A 19561-nucleotide genomic window follows, 5' to 3' on the forward strand; every position below is an offset into this window, starting at 1 on the left:
GTACCGTGTGGCATGATCCACCAGGACCAGGATAAACCTGTGACCAGCTGATGTTGGCGGATCTAACGGACCCACAATGTCGATGCCCACCCTTTCAAAGGGGGTGCTAACGACAGGAAGTGGTTCCAGGGGAGCTTTCAGCTTCACCCCTGTTTTCCCACTGGCTTGGCAAGACACACATGTCCGGCAGTAGGTATCGGACGACACTTTCATCTGAGGCCAATAAAAGTGTGGGACAAGACGGGCGAAGGTCTTGTCTTGCCCCAGGTGTCCTGCCAATGGTATCTCGTGAGCCAACTCCAGAAGGAAGGCTCGATAACGTTGAGGAACTACCAAGGCTCGTGACGATCCATGTAGGGGTGCCTTGGGTTCACTGTAGAGGAGGCCATCCTCCCAGTAAACACTGTAGTTCCCTTCAACGTTCCCTGCTGCCTGGGCTTCGGCCTGTCGCCTCAGCCCCTCAAGGGTAGGGCACTCCCTCTGGCCCTGGCAGAATTCCTCCCTGGACGGGCCTCCCTCCACGTGCCACTCGGCCGGGATGGGTAGGTCCTCCAGGTTGGTAACGTCCCCCTCCGCAGACTCCTGGTCCACCACCTCCGGTGGCCTATCCGTCCTACGGGGTGGAGACGCCGAGGCAGGCTCCTCCTGTCCTCGGTTCTTCCCTTGACTGGCAGCTGGCTGGGCCTTTGTTCCAGGCTCCAGCCGAAATGAACTCCCTCTTCGGGTAGTCGCGGACCTTGTGCTAACACAGGCCCAGTCAGGTGTACCCAGCATCTCGGTGTGAGTCCGGTATTCCACCTCCTTCCAAGCGTTGTGCTCCATGTCATTCCCCAGCAGACAATCGACTGGCACGGCAGGGCTTACGGCAACTCGAAGTGAACCTGCAACCCCCCCCCATTCAAAGGGAACCTCGGCCACGGGATAGTGACCTGTTCTGCCGTCAGCCATCGCGGCTGGGTGGAGTACATCGGGAATTACCTGCTCTGGAGACACCTGTTGACTACGCACCATAGTCATACTGGCTCCTGTGTCTCTCAGAGCCTCCCCTCTTTGGCCGTTGATGGCGACCCACTGCCCATACTTTGCGGTATTTGCGGGCACCTGGATCTTAGGAACCATCTCCCGCTCTCCCAGGGACACTAAAGTGACACCCGCCCACTCCCTTCCCTTAGTTAAGGGCATCTCCTCCCCGAGCACTACACTAGCTACTCCGGGGGTCTTTCCTCCAGTGGGAGGGGGTGGTCGTTTCTGACACTTCGGATCTCCTTTATAGTGTCCAACGCCACCGCACTCGTAGCAATGGACAACCCTTGGCTGCTGACTCTGGCCAGGATTAGGGTTTCTGGGTGGGTTAGCCTTAGAGGTGAATCCTGTTCCCTTCCCTTGGAAGTTATTTTGGGGGCCTTTGGAGAACTCCTTTTTCTTTTCCCCTCCCTCTTTCTTCTGGGGGGCGCCCTGTCCGGCCTTTTGAGTATCCCCTCCAGTCCCCCTTGTGGACACCCGGGTACTAGCCCAAATGTCCGCCTCCTCAGCAAGCTTCCGGGGACTGGTCAGCTTGCTATCCACCAGGTGTTGCCGCAGTTCAGGGAAACATTTCTCGAGCAGGTGTTCCTTCAGTACTAGGTCAAACAACTCCTCGTAGTTCCTCACTTCACTGCCCTGAATCCAACCTTCCATTGCCTTCTTCGCATAGTCCAGGAAGTCCACCCAATTCTGCGTGCCCAGTTTGTGACTACCCCTGAACTTCTGTCTGTACTTTTCAGGTGTTAGTCCAAACTTTCTGATGAGCGCCAGTTTCATGGTGGGGTAGTGGGTTTGCTCATCCTCTTCGAGGGCCAATAAAGCATCCCTACCAGCTGGAGGCATGTACTTATACAATCCCCCTCCCCAGTACTTCTCTGGAAACCCATGGGCCCTCAATGAGACCTCATAGGCCGCTAGCCACTTGGCGATATCGTCGCCCACTCCATAGCTAGCTACTATGTCCTTTGGCAGGTATGGTTTAGATTCCCTGGTGATCTCTTGGGTCTGGCTGCCACCATTAGGAACAGGTTGTGCCCCGATTCTCAAGATCTGAAGATCTATTTCTTTCAGTCGCAATTCATGGGCCATCCTCTGCTCCTCCTTCTCCTTTTCCAGCCTTGCTAAGTCCCATGTGAGCTGTCTTTTCTCCCTCCGGTCCGTTAGCTCCACTTCAGACAAGCCACCGCTAGAGGCACTGCTGCCCTTCCTAGAAATGGTTCTGGGCCCTGCTGACAGGTTCCCCACCTCAGGTTGGTACATCTCAGCCCCCTCGGGGTCAGGCTCTCCATCCCTGTCTTCCTCCTCAGCCTTGCTTTCTCGGCGTGCCTCCCCCCAAGCCCTTAAGCTGGTTTGGAGTGCACCCTTCTTTGCTCCTGGGGGACAGTACACCCCCTCCCGCTGGCAAAACTCCCTGAGTTGGGCCACAGTGTACGTTTCTAGATTTTCTAGTACAAACTCCATCTTGCCCACTCAGGTTAGAGGACAGGTTTTGTGCAGTAACAATGCAGGGGGGTACCTTTAATAATACCTCCTCCCACCACCAGAGTAAATTTGGAAAAAACAAAAACCCACAATTAGGAAGGCCGCTTTGAGAAAACTCCCGGTGTAGGCCTATGGACTACCCACAGTTATTGTTGAGTATACGTAGGCACAGCTCGATCCCACCACTGAACACCAATTTATGTTGGAAACAGCCCACTCCCACTCCGCAGGGTGGTGGTGGACTCCCCGAACACACTGTGGTAGCTTGGCTCGAGTGGTCAGGAAACAGGCACCGTGCTAAGCATACAATATACCCATACAATAACCATGCGTGCATCCGTTCCAAAAACGACTCTACACCGTAAAAATTATGAAAATATCTTTCTTTATCTTTTTCTCTTAGTTGCTGATTGGAAAAATAAATAAGTCAATCACAATGTACAAATTTTAAATAGTGCAGGTCAAATAAATACGGTCTGAAGATTCAATAAATAGGGATGATCATAAATACAAGGGACATAAATATAAGTGCAGGTAATACAGGCAATTAAATATTCTGAGGCTATAAATACTGTACCAATAAATATTGTACACCAACCAGTCCTGTGGACCAATAAATATAGTGAAGCAATAAATAGGTTAAACACAATACATACAGTGCCCCCAATAAATAATTAAAAGTATACAGCAGCACTCATGTAATCAGATCACTTTTCAATTCCTAAGGGCTGATTGGGCCCAGGCACAGCTTGTAGGGTTGTGGAAGGCTTGAGGGGTTCTACTCCCTGGCTGGGACAAGGCTGAGGCCTAAACTGAGGTAGATAAAGGGGGGAATACCAGTGCCCTGGCTTTCTCTCTCCACACAACCTCTCTAGGTTAGTCCCAATTCACCCCTGGCACAGTCAGGTTGGTTCCAGCACCTCCCTAGCCCCTTAGAGCAGTCTCTCAGGTCTCCACAGGGCCTTAGGCGCCCTCTACTCCACTTACTGCCCTTTTTCTGATGTTCCGACGCCGCTGGAGTCGTGTCGATGCTGTGAGGCGGTTCCGGTTCGGTCTCGGCGGCCTCGGCACAATGTCAGTTCTAGACGACGCCGGTAGGCGGTTCCGGTCCGATGTCGGCGGCCTCGGTTCGATCTCGACCTCCGATTCGACGGCGTCGGGCAGTCTCTACTTGATGTCGACCTCGGGCGGCTCCGGTCCGATGGCGCTTTCGGCTTCGATGACGTCGGCCGGCCTGGCCTCGATGTCGACTTCCGGCGACTCCGGTGTGCGATCCTCACCCCCGACCTCCGGTGCTCCTCCTCTCAGGTTCCGGGCGACTCCGGAGTGCGATCCTCACTCCCGACCTCCGGTACACTTCACCTCGGTCTCCGACGACTCCGGAGGGCGGACTTCACTCCTCCGATGACGCCGCTCACTCGACCTCGGTTAACTTCCTCCTCGACCTTTGGTATTCCTCACGACCTCCGTCGGCGCCCTCTCACGACCTCAGGCGGCTCCGGGTACGACGTCTGCTTCTTCAGTCAGCGCCGCTTCTCCACCTCGGGCTCCAGGTCTTAGGCTACTCGACGCCGGACTCCAGGGAAACCAGTTTCCAGGTCAGGATCTTGCTGCTTTCTGCTTCTAAGGCCTGTTCCTGCTGTCCAGGTCCTTAGGATGAGTTTTTCTGGCTTCTTCCCACACAGGGCTACAGGCTGGGATCCATCAGTAGGGACTAGTATCAAGGGTGGGTTTATGGACCCCACTCCAGGCACAAGTTTCCACCCCTGCTGCTTCACTCCTTCCTCCTTCACTGTTGTGCTGCTCTCTCTTCACCAGTCAGGTGCCAACTGCCAGCTTCAACTGCCAACTCTCTCTCTTAACTCCCCAACATTCCAAACCGCCTCCAACTGTCACAGGGTTCTGGAATGTTCTGGAAGGTGCTGGTAGGTTCCAGTGGATGCTGGTGATGTCACAGGTGGCCACCATTTTGTGCTCCAGGCCCTCAGACAGAAGTTTCAGGGGTAGCTAAAATGGCTCCCTGAATCTGCAGCAACACTAAAAAGTCTGGTGGTTCCCAAAAAGGAAAAATTCAAACAGGGTTTGAGGCAAAAGTGGGACAAAATAAATAATGATGAGGAGGGACCACCCAAAGGGCTGACAGGTCTAACAAGGCCTATGCAGATAATCGCAGATGCTCTAGGGACACTTTTTTCGAAGATGGAGATCAAGTCCTAGTCAAACAAAAACAGGGATGCAACACTGACGCTCCATTTGATGCTGATCCATTGAGAGTTGTGACAACTAAACAACATATGGTGACCGCTCAATGTCCTAAAAAGTCCATTATAAGACTTGTCCCATTTCAAACATCTGCCTCGATGTTCGTTAGCTCCAGACCTCACGAGTGAAACAAGTCCACCTAAGAGGCCAAGTTAAGCATCTGAGTCTACAGCTATGATGCCAAATGACAGTGCAACTCCTTCAGCTCGTGCTACTCAATCTGGAAGATTGGTGTGAGTACCTCGACGACTCATTGAGGAACTCTAATGTATATATGTTGTCCATATATTTTTTTTAGTAAAGGGGGAGATCTAGTGTTGTGTGATAATGGGCAGTAGGATCCTTGTGGTCCTATGCGGACTCCTTACAAAGTTACATAATCAGTTAGGAGGTATTTGGGTGTGTCTGTGTGTGGTGAATAAAGTCTGTTACGCAGTATGTTCAGTCAATGGTTGCATGCCAAAGAATAAAGACATGTATTACAGACCTCCCTATGTGGCGTAGTCATTTGCGTGCTCCAGAGGTGGTGTGAATGCTACAGTAAGTACCACTCCAAAGGGCACTGGTGCACCTCAAGATTTGTCAGCCTAATCATTCCACAAGAAACTCTGACAGTGCAGCGGGAGGAGCACACTGCGTGCTTTACAGCAAAAATTCCCCAGCACTGGCTGCACCCACTGGTGGTGAACGCTTCCCTACTTGTGAGTTACTGAAAATAATTAATAAGAATGCAGTGGTGAAGTTTTGGTGAGGGTTGGGGTGCCCTACTCCCACCCCCGAAACCCCACCCTCCCCAGTGTTACAGACAAAGCTGTTGAATCACCCCAAAATATACCAACATTAACAATCATTTGTGAATTTAAGCACAATTTCCATTGTAGGAAGTTCAAACAAAAGGGACTATTTTCCTGACATAAAATTTCTCTCCCACGTTATCTCTCACATACACACTATTTTCACCAACTCACTCGCTCTTTCTATCTCTCATACTCCCTGCAGGTGGCTGAACTCTCTGAACAGGTGCTCCAGATGCGAGAAGGCCTTCAGTCCCTACGCCACACTGTCCAGCTCTTCCTGGTCTCCCGCAGTGCCTCCTCCTGTGCCCATGGAGGAGAGTGCCCCTACTCTGGCTCTGCCAGCAGGTCTGCCATGGGAGGGACCAGGCCCAGCCTCCTGCAGCCTCTCCGTGTTGACACAGGACTCCAGAGCTTCCATCTGCACAACCCACATTCTTACTGTTCCAACACTGCCTGCATGCAGCTGGAGCCCGGGGGGCAGACCATGCTGACACCCTGGCAGTGGGGGCCACAAGCCTCCCAAAGCTCGCCTTGGACACACTGCAAACCATTTGGAAATAGTACAGGAACACAGCCCATCCCTAGTTCAGACATGGCAACTCATGGACATCTCACCGACCCTACAGAGCAGCTGTGCTTGGAAGACCCCTGCCACAGTAATGCCCCTGGTAAACCCAGCCTAAAAAGTAGGACTGAACTTCCCAGAAGTCCCAGCAGCCGAGTGCCACCATGGGACCACCAGGGGGTGGAGATGGACCTTATTTCGTGCCAGGAGAGTATGACAGAGGAGATGGCCACAAACAGCAGCCACAGGCCTTGCGAAGCAGGCACTGGTGTTTGATAGTGAATATGAGGGGAGAGGGAGAGTGGATAGAAGATGACGAGGTTTCATTCAGTATTTCTCAAGAAACCTTTGTTTTTTGACAGAATGTGCGTGTACCTTGAGTTTCTGGGGAAGTGGAAAGGGGGAGGGAATCCGAATCTGTTTTGAATGTTTACTTTTCAAGAACAAGTGAGGTTTGGATTCTGATAGTTAGTAAATGATACAAGGAGACTAACAGAAGGTGGGATCCCCTTTCCTTGCACGCTAACATTGTTATTCCTCTCGCGAGTTGCCGGGCCCCTTTACAAGGCACTGAAGTAGGGGAGACTAAAGGCCCTGTCAAGTCCCTCTGTACTGTATCTGGCACAAAGACAATTTCAAAATGGTGGTTGGACATCGAAGAGCAGGTGTTAGTGCAGAATAAGCCATAGTTCGTCAGAGAGTTGCACACGGAGGGACTTTTGCAACAGAGAAGGAAGAGCTCTCAATTACCCTGGAAGGAGACTGAGGGAAGAAAGGGACCGGGGCAATGGGATTTTTGCAGGAGGAAGCACACATGGGTGCCTACCACAGCCCACATGAGGACCTGGTCAGAGGCTCTGCTTCCAGTACACAGGAAGAGCCTCACTAGCAAGAAGAAACTGCAGAGGAAAGCCTTATATCTCTTACCCCCACAAAGTCAACAAGCAGCTTGTGAACTTGGACAGCAGTGGCATAGGGGCAGATCATGGCCCTAGAGAAGGGGCAGCACAGACCACAGCAACAGCCGCTAAATGGGACTCAACTGGAATGACAGGCTGGAAGAATACTGCTTCACACTGGGAAAGAGCAAGGCCGACAGCAGAAAGGACAAACCAACAGTACATTTAGGGGGTAATTTAAATGGGTTGTGGCTGGCTTCTTGGAAACGCAAACAAAAGGAGATGTAATACATATAAATTTAAATCTGTATTGGAACATACATTTGCCAAAGTTTAAACTGTTTTCTAAGCTGTATACATGATTGGCTGCCCCTCCCTTGAGCCACAGAGCGATTGCAACCTGTTTCTTAGAGGTACTTAGATTATAACACCACAAAGAGGCTCTTGGTTCAAGTCTACAACACATCCTAAGACAATAACTGGCTTCAGAAGGTGAACAAATCCAACCTCCTCTGGAAGGAAACAGTCGCTTTCAAGGCTGTCGCGTTAGGAACAGGGAAGCTACCATAGAAGATGCAAATCATAGCCAAATTCTAATAGTCTTTTCATTGTGCCCTTTTCCATCATGTTAGGAAGAAAATCTAAGAAACAATTCCATAAATGTAAGAGGAGGCTTTCATAAAGCCTCTGCCTCCCTCCTCATACGTCCCCACCTATACCACACCTTTCCACCTGGAGTGCTTTAAAAAGGAATTGACCCAAAATACAGGAAGAGGGACAGCTACCCACCACTGTAGAGCTCTGCACCTCGGCATAACCATTGTAAAGGGGAATGTCTTGCAGCCGAAGGGTGAGAAGACACAGTGTGCCGCACCTTAAAGTCAGGTGTTTTGCTGCCCCAACGAGACAAATATTTGTGCGTTCATTGCTGGCTTGAGAATCCGGCCTTGCCTTGGCAAATTACAAGAGTGATTATAGATTTTGGGAGGCACTGGGCAGGGCCTTGTTATAAAATTAAGTAGACCAGCCACCAAAATCTTGAAGTACATACAGCAGATCAAAGAAACTCCATAAAGCTGAATGGGAAAGAGGGAATATGTTATGCAGTGTCATAACATTTGCTGGTTAAGCACACATTAATTACTCTTGTAAATTATGACTTCTTCAAAGGAAATGCTACGGGCAAGGCGTGAGTGAGGATAAAAGAGAGATCTCAGGATGATGAGGAAAATGGACCAGGGATGAGGGCTTTTTAATTAAGGATTTCATGTGAAAAAATGATTAATGAGCAGCCATCAGTTCTCAATATCCAGGTCATCTTCTCTGAGTCGCATAATAACACTCTTAACAGGTTTGAAAAGCAGTATTTTTAGTTAAAGAGGAGGGGAGTCTTCCTTCAAAAATTGAAAGTTGTAGGCCATGCCCATGAGTTTGCTTCGTTCTCAGACACCCTTGTCCTTTTAACTTCCAGCCACAACATGGCGTGGCAAGTGTCAAGATAACTATTTTCAAGGTCCTGCTTCCATATTTTACTCCGGAGAATCTCAGCATGGAGAGTGTCCCTCTTGATAGGTCACAAGAAGTTAACAGTTTCAGCTGTCTGTAAAGATGAAGCCAACCTAACAATCCATCAAGGTTAGATGCTTAAATTACTTTTTGTATGAGATATTGTAGCACCTGATGGGTTTAGTGCTTGGAAAAATCAAAATATTAATTTACGGTTTTATATAATGCAACCAACACACTCTAGAAAACAGGACTTTACAAATCCGCCATAGGCCATATAGAATATACAGGTAAAGCATACAGTATGTAACAGAAAGAGATTAAAGACCAAACAAATTCAGTATAGGGTATGAAAGTTAACATAAGGGGAAAACGGCACCCACTGGGCCAGCCTAGAAACAAATGTATGCGATAAGGGACAACTCAAGGAGTATAGAGTCATTCTAAGTTTCTGAAATTAAAAAGCAATAGTGTTTTCCTTTTTTGGTAACCCAGCGGTGGATCACTGGGAGGTAGAAGAAGGTTTCATATCTGTATAAAACAGGGATGTATGAGAGCTGGCTAGCTTTGAACACGGAAAAAAAAGTATTTTTTCCCAGTTGTTTCTTTAATCACAAATGGCTGGCAGTTATTCAGATTTATTGCATCAAGCCAGGCTTGCACCCGAAGGATGCTGTGAGGATCGGAGGGGAGTAAAATATCTCAATTCTTTGGGAATTCAGTTTGAGAAGACGAACAGACATCCATGACTGAAGGTCTCTTGGAATGTTTGCAAGTTCGGCTACACCCTCCACCGAGGCAAATTTCAAATACAACCGTGTAACATCAACATGAAGATGAAAAGAGATGTATTGTCTCAGGAGAAAAATTGATGAGTTCCACGTACAGATTGAAAAGCGTTGAGGAAATGGTGGAACCTTGAGGACCACAGTTTACCAAAGTGAGGGGCTGAAGAGAGAGTTTGCCAGCTTTACTTTCTGCAAGCAATTGACAAAATATGATTCAAACCTTCTTAGACCTATGCCACTGATCCCCATACATTCTTCCACGATTTTTTGAAAGGAGGCACGGTTGACCTTTTTATATTCTGCAATTGGTCATGAAGAATGTATAGGCACAACTTACCTTTTTCTACAGTTTGCAGCACTTCATCCACTATTTGCAACATCGCCATTTCATTCAGACCTAAAGTGCAGTGGAAATCATCAAGGAGGTTGTTATATTTAAAGTGCTCTTTAAGCTTTTTCAGGAAACACTGCATTAAAAATCAATAACAGTATGCCTTTTAAAGTCTATCAAGTGGGCCCAGGGGATGTGCGAGAATCAGCAGCAGAGATGATTTGTTAGTCTGAAGGCTAGGATGTTGATCTGCCAGTATCTGATTTACTTACTGTGTGAGAGACAAGTTCATACATTTTACTTAGATGAGTTTCCCTTCTTCATAGGCACAAAGTATAACAGGAGCTACGGCTTAATTTTCAGATTGATTTCTTCGGAGAGAAGAACTTATGTAAGGGGAAAACTAAAACCCTCTGTATCTGGTCTCCTGATTAAACCTGCTATGAAATCTCGTTGCCCATTCGGAGAAGGCAAACAAACAGCTCTCTGTTTATTAGAATCCTTCCAAGTAGTGGCGGCACTAATATCAGGATGAGGCAATCCATGCAACAACAGTTGCTTTACATCTGCAGGTCCCTGTTCTAAACCAGTCACACCTTCAAGAACCAATGGCAACATCCAGGCAGCAGATTCTGTTTTTAACTCCCCATTCAGTGTACAGTTCCTGCTTCACTATTTGCCACATTTTCCTTTCTTGTTAGCAAATGGCACCTTAACCTTATTACGTACCAAGTAATCACTGATGGCAAGAGTCAACACATGTACATCCTTGTGCTTATCTTCAGTACAGGAAGTTAAAGCTTTGTGATTAGCAGCAAACATGGTAGGGAATGCACTACAGGAAAACCCCTGGATGTGTTCTGTCATTGTTTTGAACTCAGCTGGGCGGGAAATATATGGCAGTGCTTTGCCACCTACTGTGAATGCCCTCTTTGGTTCACAAGAGTTGCAACGCTTGCAATTGTGGCTCTCAGTTAATAAGATTTGTTACAGGTTTTACTCTGTCAAAGGTTTTTTTTTAACAAAGTGAGCTAACTTTCAATTTATCCTGTGACCAACCATCACTCAGCACCTAGAAGGACCAGTGGGAGAGGGCAAAGGTCTCTTTTGTTGAGGAATTAGTCCACTGGGTTTTTGAGATAGGGAGTCCTCATTCTTCTACCTGGCTTCTTTCAGTATCAAGAAGAAACAATTCATTACCATTTGAAATTTCTGTGCATAGGAAGCAAAAAGCATTACATTTCTCTCTCAGAGGAGAGAGTGGAGTCCTTATAATGATCTAGGCAAACTCATCATAGAAGAAAATTCCTAGGTGGCAGCTCCAACGATGCCAGCATTGCTGTTTCTGCAAAAGGAGTTTCTATTGGGCTCTTTAGTGAACAGGATCAAGGCCGGACTTTCCATAGCGGGATCCGGGCAATCCCCCAGTGTGCCGCACGGGTGGGGGCCGTTTTTACAAAATCGGCCCTGTAACAAAATCGGCCGCCCCCCCAACCCCACGGGGGGGGGGGGGGGGGCGAGGCGAGCGAGCGCTTTTTCAGGGCCGGTTTTGGTTCCCAGTCCGGCCCTGAACAGGATGCAAAAACGTTATCAAGATCAGGGTCAGACCAAGTGTGGACTATAACTTGGTCCTTTTTAAACAATCAAAATCTGAACTAAAGTCCATAAAAGCCTGATGCATGGAGCCCATTTTAACAGTTGTGTACTTATAATCTAAAGTTTAAGATGGTGGCACTGTTCAATCGTGCCCAGACTAGTACTTAAACCATATTGAATATTTGAGATAACCTTGTTATCAAAAGACCCGGTTAGAAGTCATTCAAGGATGACTCTACCAGACACGTTTGACTATTGACTCTATCAGTGGGATGGGACGAGAACAGCAGGGGTCTAAATCATCTTTGTCCCCTTTCTTGAAAACTGGGACAATAAAGTACTGGGACCAGGATACTAAGAAATAGAATACATGCTCTTATTTTAAATTCTTAAAAGAAATAGGGGTCCAAATATCTATGTTAAAGTTGTACACGTCCATTGGCATCCCATCAATATCGGGAGCATTGTCAGATGAACTGTTGTTAATTACATCAAATACCTCTTAATAAGAGAATTCCAAGGTGGAGGCTGCAAATGGTTGTCTTTATTAAAAGATGGAGTCTCAGTACAGTCAGATTGAATAGGCACTTCTATTGAGAGCTTTAAATTATGACTTAAAAATGTTTAATTAATCGCTTTCCAGAGCAGATTATTATCCTTTAAAGCATTGGCCACGTGCACATTTTTTCAGATTAATTTGTCAATAGTAGCCTCCCTGATTACCATAGTTTTTTTGTAAATGGCTCCAAACCTAGAGCCCTTAACCTTATCACATGGGATCCTCTTCAGTGGATGAGTGAGATTAAGGTAGGACTCCGTGCATGAATAGTCAAACCACTTTTGAGAATGTGACTTCTACGGACACAAATAAGTGCTTTTAACAGATTAATACATTTTATCAAAAGATTTTCAAGTTACATGGTGATGAGTAGCATCATTAATACAAGAATAACCTTCGCTAGAACATGCTAACATTGATCTCTATAGATAACAGTAGGATCTATAGGTTCCCATTTTAGTCTTATACTGTTGTCCTTAATGTTCTCTGCTCTAGAGATAATTGTTGAAATCACCTCTGCATGATTTCTCAATACAAATGAAAGAAACAATGAATTGTGATCATTAACAATACCTGACTTTGCTGAATTTGTATTGACCAAACCATTGGAAGCATAAATATAATCAATTATACTAAAGGATCCTCTTCCAGAATGGGGACCCTTAAAGAATCGAGATCAGGTGCCTTGTGCACAGTAGTTAGTTTGTACTTATGAGATAATGCCTCTCCTTGAGATCATGTTTATGCTTTGCTGGTAACCATTCCTCAAAATCAGGTGCCCCATCAAACTTGTAGAAACATTGGAACATGAATATGCTTTTGAGTCTGCTACTAGAATAACAGAAGAACCTTGGTGAACACTAGTTTTAAGACCAAAGAAATGTATAAGCATTCTTCCTGCTAATAAGGAAACCTGCAGGTTTTGATGCGTCTGTTCTAATGATTTGATAGTACAGCTCAACAAGATCGCTACCAGCATCAACAATCCCTCTTTACCTCTCCCTGAAGAGGATGGTAATGTCAGAATAGCTCATGCAAAATGGCAATGAAGACAACAATTATAAATAGCTCAGTTCTACTGCAATAATATAACATCAAACTGCTTAACAAATGAGAACCATTCATTATTTTCAACTTTATCAAATATTCTGGCACTGTTCCAAATAAGATTCTCAACTTACCAGACCTGCTGTTGGTGTCAGTTGTTTCCTTCATGTCAGCCTGGCCACCTCTGCCATAAGCCGGACTGACTGCAATACAGATGGAACTTGTTGTTACGAGGGGAAAATTAGCACGAAAGAGTCAATCGTTGTTATCCGGTAAGGCCAACAGAGTAAACTTGCTTGACGGAATTGAGAATGTGTTGGTGGTAGCCACTGCTGGTATCCGAGGGTGTTGAAATGAAGCAGGAAAACAGTTGAGAAATGTGGAAGGGGTGTTGTAAATGAAGCAAAAATGAGAGCTTTTTTTAGCTTACTAAATGATATATTATTGTTATGTAGTCTAACTAAACTGTCTCCAACAACAGCAGACTTCATTCAATACCATACTATCGCCAGGACATGTTTTGTCAAGATTACTGACCCATGAGATGTCTCTAGCACGGTAAGGTAATCATAAAGTGACCAACTGCCCCTCACATGGGTGTAAATTCAATTAATAGTTTTAACAGTACATTTTTTACCCAGAGCTATTGGTGTAATATTTTTGAGGAACAAAAAAGAGGGGTAGCCTCAGGAGTAACTGTAAAGTAGAAGAAAAGTTGAGGTTTTGATCAGCATTTGCAATGGCAGGAAACAAGTGCAGGGGGATGGGCAATAACAGTTAAGCTTCAAAAGAGAAAGTCTTATCAAAGTAGGAATCAGCATTGTGATGTGGGGTAAAACCGGGTAGCTGGTGGGGAGAAAACAATGCTTTAAACACAACCCATTGAGGGTGATCCTTGGGTAAAAAACTGCCTAATCTCTCTAGATAGATTTTGGGTTGTTAAGATGGCAGCTTCTAATGATCCTAGTCTGGCAAGGATGTTGAAAAAGGAGCTATCATATATTCTATACTTGCTAGACGGCTGTCTATCAGAGGTTGAGAGACACTAAATTTAGATGTTTTGAGGAATGGAAATGTGATGAGGATGGTTAAAAATTTGGGACATATTTCTCATCATATCAGGGGTTATTTTACAAACTAAGCATTGGTGCACACACACAGTAGTCTCTTAGTTTTCTTTCTGTGGACCAGTGAAGGACAGTTTAATTCAACCAATGCTTAGTGTTTGCCCGATAGTTAGTCTGCTCTTCTCAAAGAAACATCTCTGCTTCTCTATCAAGCCACCCCCGCCCAAGTTCATAAAAATACAGAAACGGATCTCGGGAGACATCCAGGCCTTACCAGCCAGGTAGCTCTACCTAGTGAAGCTGATGGGCAGCTGCTAGAAACTTAGGGGTCTATTAGGATGGCGGTCGGAAAAGCACTCCGACCGCCATGGTAGCGGGAAAAAACCACACGCTAGGACTGCGGCATAACCGCCGGTCCAATTAGTATGCTCCGCAGTCGCAATCTGACCGCAGCGGTCGGATCGCGGCTTTTAACATTGCGGCGGTTGCTGCTGCCAGCAGCACCACTGCGATGTCCAAAAAGGCATGTCCAGCATATTCCTGGACTGCGTGGCAGGCACTGCACAGTGCCTGCCACCTGGTACAGGGACATGTCCCCCCAGTGCACCCACACCCCCCCAAACACATTGGGGGCCCGCAATGGGCCCCCGGAGACATTCTCCGCATGACTTTCCATGGCGGTTCCACCGCCGCGGAAAGGCTGGCTACCGCCGGCATCATAATCATGCCGGAGGAGCCTGGCCCTGCACCGGCCCCATTTTAGCGGTCCAGCTCCACACACCAGGCAAGCTTGCGGACTGCTACCGTCGGAAAAGTGGCAGGCGGAAAATCTCACCGCCGCGGTTGTCACCGCCATGCTAATGGGGCCGGCGGTCTCTGGGTTGCGATCGCGGGCGGATGACCGCTGCCGGCACGGCGGTTGCCAGCGCCGGCCCGGCGGCGGACATCCGCCCGCTATCCTGATAGACCCCTTAGTATCACTGAGGCATCACAGCTCCAGGCAAAAGGCTGAAGAAAGTCGCTTGATTATGATAATTATTGTATCTCACTCATGGGATGCCTAGAGACTTTATTTTTTAAGAACATACACTTCATTGATGGCCAATTTGAAGACTTTGATTTTTGTTATTGTTTTCCTTGCTTTACTTTTTCTCAGTTAACAATACTAATAAAAACCACAATGCTTTACGACTATTCCAGTGAATATTTTAAAGGCTTTGCAAATTTTTCTTCTTTGCTTTACCCGTGTTTATATACATTTGATTCTTATTTATATATCATTTTTTCATATTGATATGTAGACTATAGTGTCCATGTGTTCTTTGAATAAACATACTTTTGTTTGAATACTTTCTGGCTAATCTAGTGAGTTTCCAGTCCCCCACAAATGTCCCCTGCAAGGTATATGAGTGTGTTCCCTTACCCTGAGTGCCCTACTACATATGCATGTGGTATCCTGACTTTTATAGTAAAAGTGTGTTGCCTGCATTCCTATGGTTGGAAGGTAGAAATCAAGACAATGAGATGAGGAGGATTACACAGGGCTAACTTTAGAAATTCCGTGAAGACTTTGTTAAAAAGGGCCTGCTGATTAGTTCTTCCTGAGCAGTACTATTTGGTAGATGGTAGGGGCGAAGGGTGGCACTGCAGCTTCTGTTGTTCAAGGTGAGAAAGCTCTAGGGCAGGCCTGCCTGATTTCCAGCCCTGATTACTGCTTCAGAGAGGCTGATGACAGCTGGTGCAGAATCATCCAACTTTATTGTGCTCATGTTGAACGTGTTTTTGTTTGGAGTCAGCACCAGCACTATTTGCTGTGAGAAGCATTGCTAAACAAAGGCTGTGTCTGGAGTGCAGCCTCAGAAGGACACTCGAAAGAGAACACCCCAAATCTGTTCTTAAGTTTTAAGCAGGAGATCCACATCTTGCCTGAAAATTGTGCACAAAAGTGGGATACATACAACGCTCTTTGTTCCACTTCCAAATTCTTCATGACATAGGAAAGGAATGCTTCGCAGAGTTCTCAAATGACTGCTGTGTAACCGTGTCTGGTGTCTACATGAGGGTCAGTCTCCCATCGGTGAGGAAACATCACCTGAAGTCTGCACTTTCTGCTGGAGGAGTTGAGGGTCTGTCTAGTGCCTAGAATCCTGCCTACTGAGAGAGGGAAGGAGTCTGCCTGCCTCTGCAGGAGGAGAGACTGTACAAGAGAAGAAACCCATCATTTTCCTGCTCTGAAGACGTCCCAAAGAAAGCAGACTGCCTAAGAGCGAAGTCAGCAGTAACGTGATCTCCCATTCATTCCATGGCTCCTGGCAAGAACCGCAAAAGTTTACATGCCTCAGTGTGGTGACTGGCCCGGTTAGGGCTGCAACTGCCTCGGTGTGCTGATCAACCTGGTCAAGACCGCAACTGGGTTGAATTGCAGGGTATTGAGTACTGCTATGAAATTAAAAAGAACTTTCTTTTAAAACACAGACACTGGGCTGGACATTGAAGTTATTAAATCTGTTGGTTAACTATTGAGTTCTGAACTTGTTCACCCCCACACTATTTCACAGACAAAGCAATGACTGGCCCCTCTGCCTACCCTGACAGTCAAATGTGGAACAGATTGTACTCAGCCCAGTCTGCAGAGCCATTGTAGAACAGACCCCAGGACACCAGTGGCAAATGATCTCTACCACCATGCTTGGTGCCCAGTAGCCATTCAATGCCCTGTAACTCCCCCTCCCAAACAGGATTTGGCAATTCCCAGCAGGTGGTGTGAAATTTGCAAGTACCAGTTACAATCTTATTGAAAGGGTGGTGGGAGTAGCCTGGATACCTGGTCCTTATATAAGGAAAGGTGTTTGGAACAAGGATGGATGCCTCCCAGAAACCGAATTATTGAAATACATGTAGGTTTTCTTAAGGATCAATTAGACAAACTGGATATTAGTGGAGAAACTGTAATGGCCTCTGGACAGAGTGCTATGTTAGGGGTCCACCAAGAGTGCTGTGGTGTTTGACTCTCTCAGCACCTTATACCATTCTTTCTTCAGACACTCCAAAATGTGCTTTCCGGTATTTCCCCAAGGCTTTCACCTGCTTCTTTTAGTTTCAAGGGTGTCTTTGTCACCAATTCAAGAATTTATTCCCTGGGGGGGTTTAAGGAAATGAAGGCTGAGAAAGAGAAGAACGTCAGAACATTTGAGTGGGAGAAGTTAAAATTAGCTCGCCAGGAACAAGAGAAAAGGAGGCAGGACAGAAGAGAGAAATGGGCACGTGTGAAAAGGCAAAGGCATCAAAAAGAGAACAAGAGAGAATTGGAGAAAGAGGATAGCTGTAGAAAAGGAAAATCACAGGATGGCACCAGAAGCAGCTACATGTGTAAGATGCTGTTTCACCTCCAACAATACATGAATACCTCCAGAGGTCCCAAAAGACCTTGGGTACTTGTATGTAGAAGGCTAGAATATTTTGGAATGGCTTGTGAGCTTTGAGATCATTTGTAAAGTCGAGTCTTTAAATGATGTGTCTATGGCACCCAGTTTGATAAGTCACTGCACATAGCGAGTGTTGGGCTTGGCTTTTTCAGCGGGTTTACCCCAGACTTTTTGCTTTTTGGCCTCCTTTTCTTTTACTGTTTTTGTTGGTTTTAGGAATCTGGGCACTTTACCACTGCTATTCAGTCCTAAAGTGCATATGCTCTCCTGGTAAATTGTATTATGGATTGGTGTTCCTGTGATTGGCATATTTTATTTACTGGTAAGCTCCTAGTAAAGTGTACTCAGAGTGCCAGGGCCTGTAAATCAAATGCTGCTAGTGTGCCTGAATCACTATTTGTGCCACCCACACAAGCAGCCTTACATAGGGTTTTCAGACCTGCCACTGCAGTCTCTGCGCACATTTTTTACTGCCATGTCGACTTGGCAAATGCACCTACTTGCGAAGCCCTAATCTTCTCTTTTATTACATGCAAGTCACCCCTATGGGCAGGGTGTAGTGTATATGACAGGTACGACATGTGCTGGTAGGGGTGACATGTCCTGATAGTGAAATACAGTGTATTTCATTTTTCACTATAGGATAGAATGGGAGATACTTTGTAACATCTAACAAATATAACTTTCCAGTGGGACAAGATAGAGGAATGGAGTTTAGTATGTCTGAACTCAAAATGTAAAAATGCATCTTTTAGTAAAGATGATTTTTATAGGCTGGGCTGAATAGACCTGGCTGCATTCAGAGTAGTGGGAGGAGTTTCAAGCACAGCTGAATAGGCCTGGCCTGCATTTAGAGTGGTGGGAGGAGATTTTTCCTGCACCTGTATAGGCCCTGTCTCCCTTGCACTATGCTGTCTCCACCTTCTGCCAGGAAGCTGGGCCAGAGAGGACAGAACCGGTTTGGACTGAGCTCAGAGACTTTTTGCCACAAGAGAACAAAGGAAAATGTTGTATAACTATTGGGTCCCAGACCCCAAAAGATTAGATTACTGCTGAACTAAGGAACCTGCCAGGAAAAAGAGCTGGAAAAGTTGTGAGGAGGGACTGCCACTTTGCGGCGTGCTCTGCTGTGTTAGCCTGCTGTTGCTGCTTCTGTCTTGGGCAGGGAAAGGACTGGATTGTACTTTCAACATCCTATGACACACCGCCCCGTCCCACACCGTAGTCTGGGCCGACCGACATCAGCTCCCATCAACCGCCACTGCCACTTGCACCGTGACCTCTCAGTAACGAGCACCTCCCGCTTTGCACCGCAGCTCTGGTCTCATCGATGCTGCTGGATGTCCGTCACCGAGCCGCTGCTTGCACCGTGACTTGAGGGCACCTCACGCTTCACATCGCAACTGCGATGGTTGCCGCGACCGTCCCACACAGACTCGGTCAACTGGAACCAAGGGTACTGTTTACGAGTCTGCTGGCACTGATGCCGGTCCGCAACAACACGGTCAGTCAGAACAGTTGGATTCTGTTGTTTTCACTAACGTGGTAGCGCCGGACTGAGCTACTGGCTTTAAGGAATTGCTTTTTTAAGTCATGCTAGCAAAGTGTATATTTTGGATTACTGTATTTTGGTCTTTTATCGTTTTCCTCTTGTTTGCACAGATAAATATTGGTTATTTTTCTAAAATTGGTGTGGTGTTTTCACTGTATTACTGTGTGTTATGTGCAAATGCTTCACACACTGCTTCTAAGATAAACCTGACTACTCGTGCCAAGCTACCAAGGGGATGGGCAGGGGTTATTTCAGTAGTATATCCCCTTATCCTGACAAGGAAGAAGGGTCCCTAATTGGACAGGGTAACATCCTGCCAACTAGAGACTCCCATTTATTACATTGGTTGTCAGCAGTGAGGATAGGACTTGCGTTTGCACTTGACCTACAGTGATTGGTGTACACTAGTACCATAACGCAGACTATTGCGTGCCACATACTGTCTTTCCCTGTTTGCCTTCTGGAAGTATTGTTGAGGACTGTAACTCTGGTTAGCAGTTGTACCTGTGAGGCCTTGACAAAATGGAAATCAAATTTTGACACTTGTACATCTACACGATAAAGAAGCTACAAGTCTTATGCAAGGAAAGGGAGTTGCCTGTGAAGAAGAGATCCACAAGGCAGGATATTGAGGCAGCCCTGTTTTGTTATGAGGTAGCATG

At 46.6% G+C, this 19561-nt stretch overlaps 1 protein-coding gene across 1 annotated transcript in view; it reads left to right on the forward strand.

Moving 5' to 3' along the window:
* KCNH3 (potassium voltage-gated channel subfamily H member 3) overlaps nt 1-15164 on the forward strand; it is a 337652-nt gene extending 322488 nt beyond the window's left edge. The window contains exon 15 of the mRNA XM_085600263.1: nt 5767-15164. Coding sequence (XP_085456389.1) covers nt 5767-6405 — 639 coding nt within the window. The 3' untranslated portion in view covers nt 6406-15164. The remainder of the gene's footprint in view (nt 1-5766) is intronic.
* The last annotated feature ends 4397 nt before the right edge of the window (nt 15165-19561 follow it).

Source organism: Triturus cristatus, chromosome 4_2, assembly GCF_964204655.1.
Source record: "Triturus cristatus chromosome 4_2, aTriCri1.1, whole genome shotgun sequence".
Taxonomy (NCBI): Eukaryota; Metazoa; Chordata; class Amphibia; order Caudata; family Salamandridae; genus Triturus; species Triturus cristatus.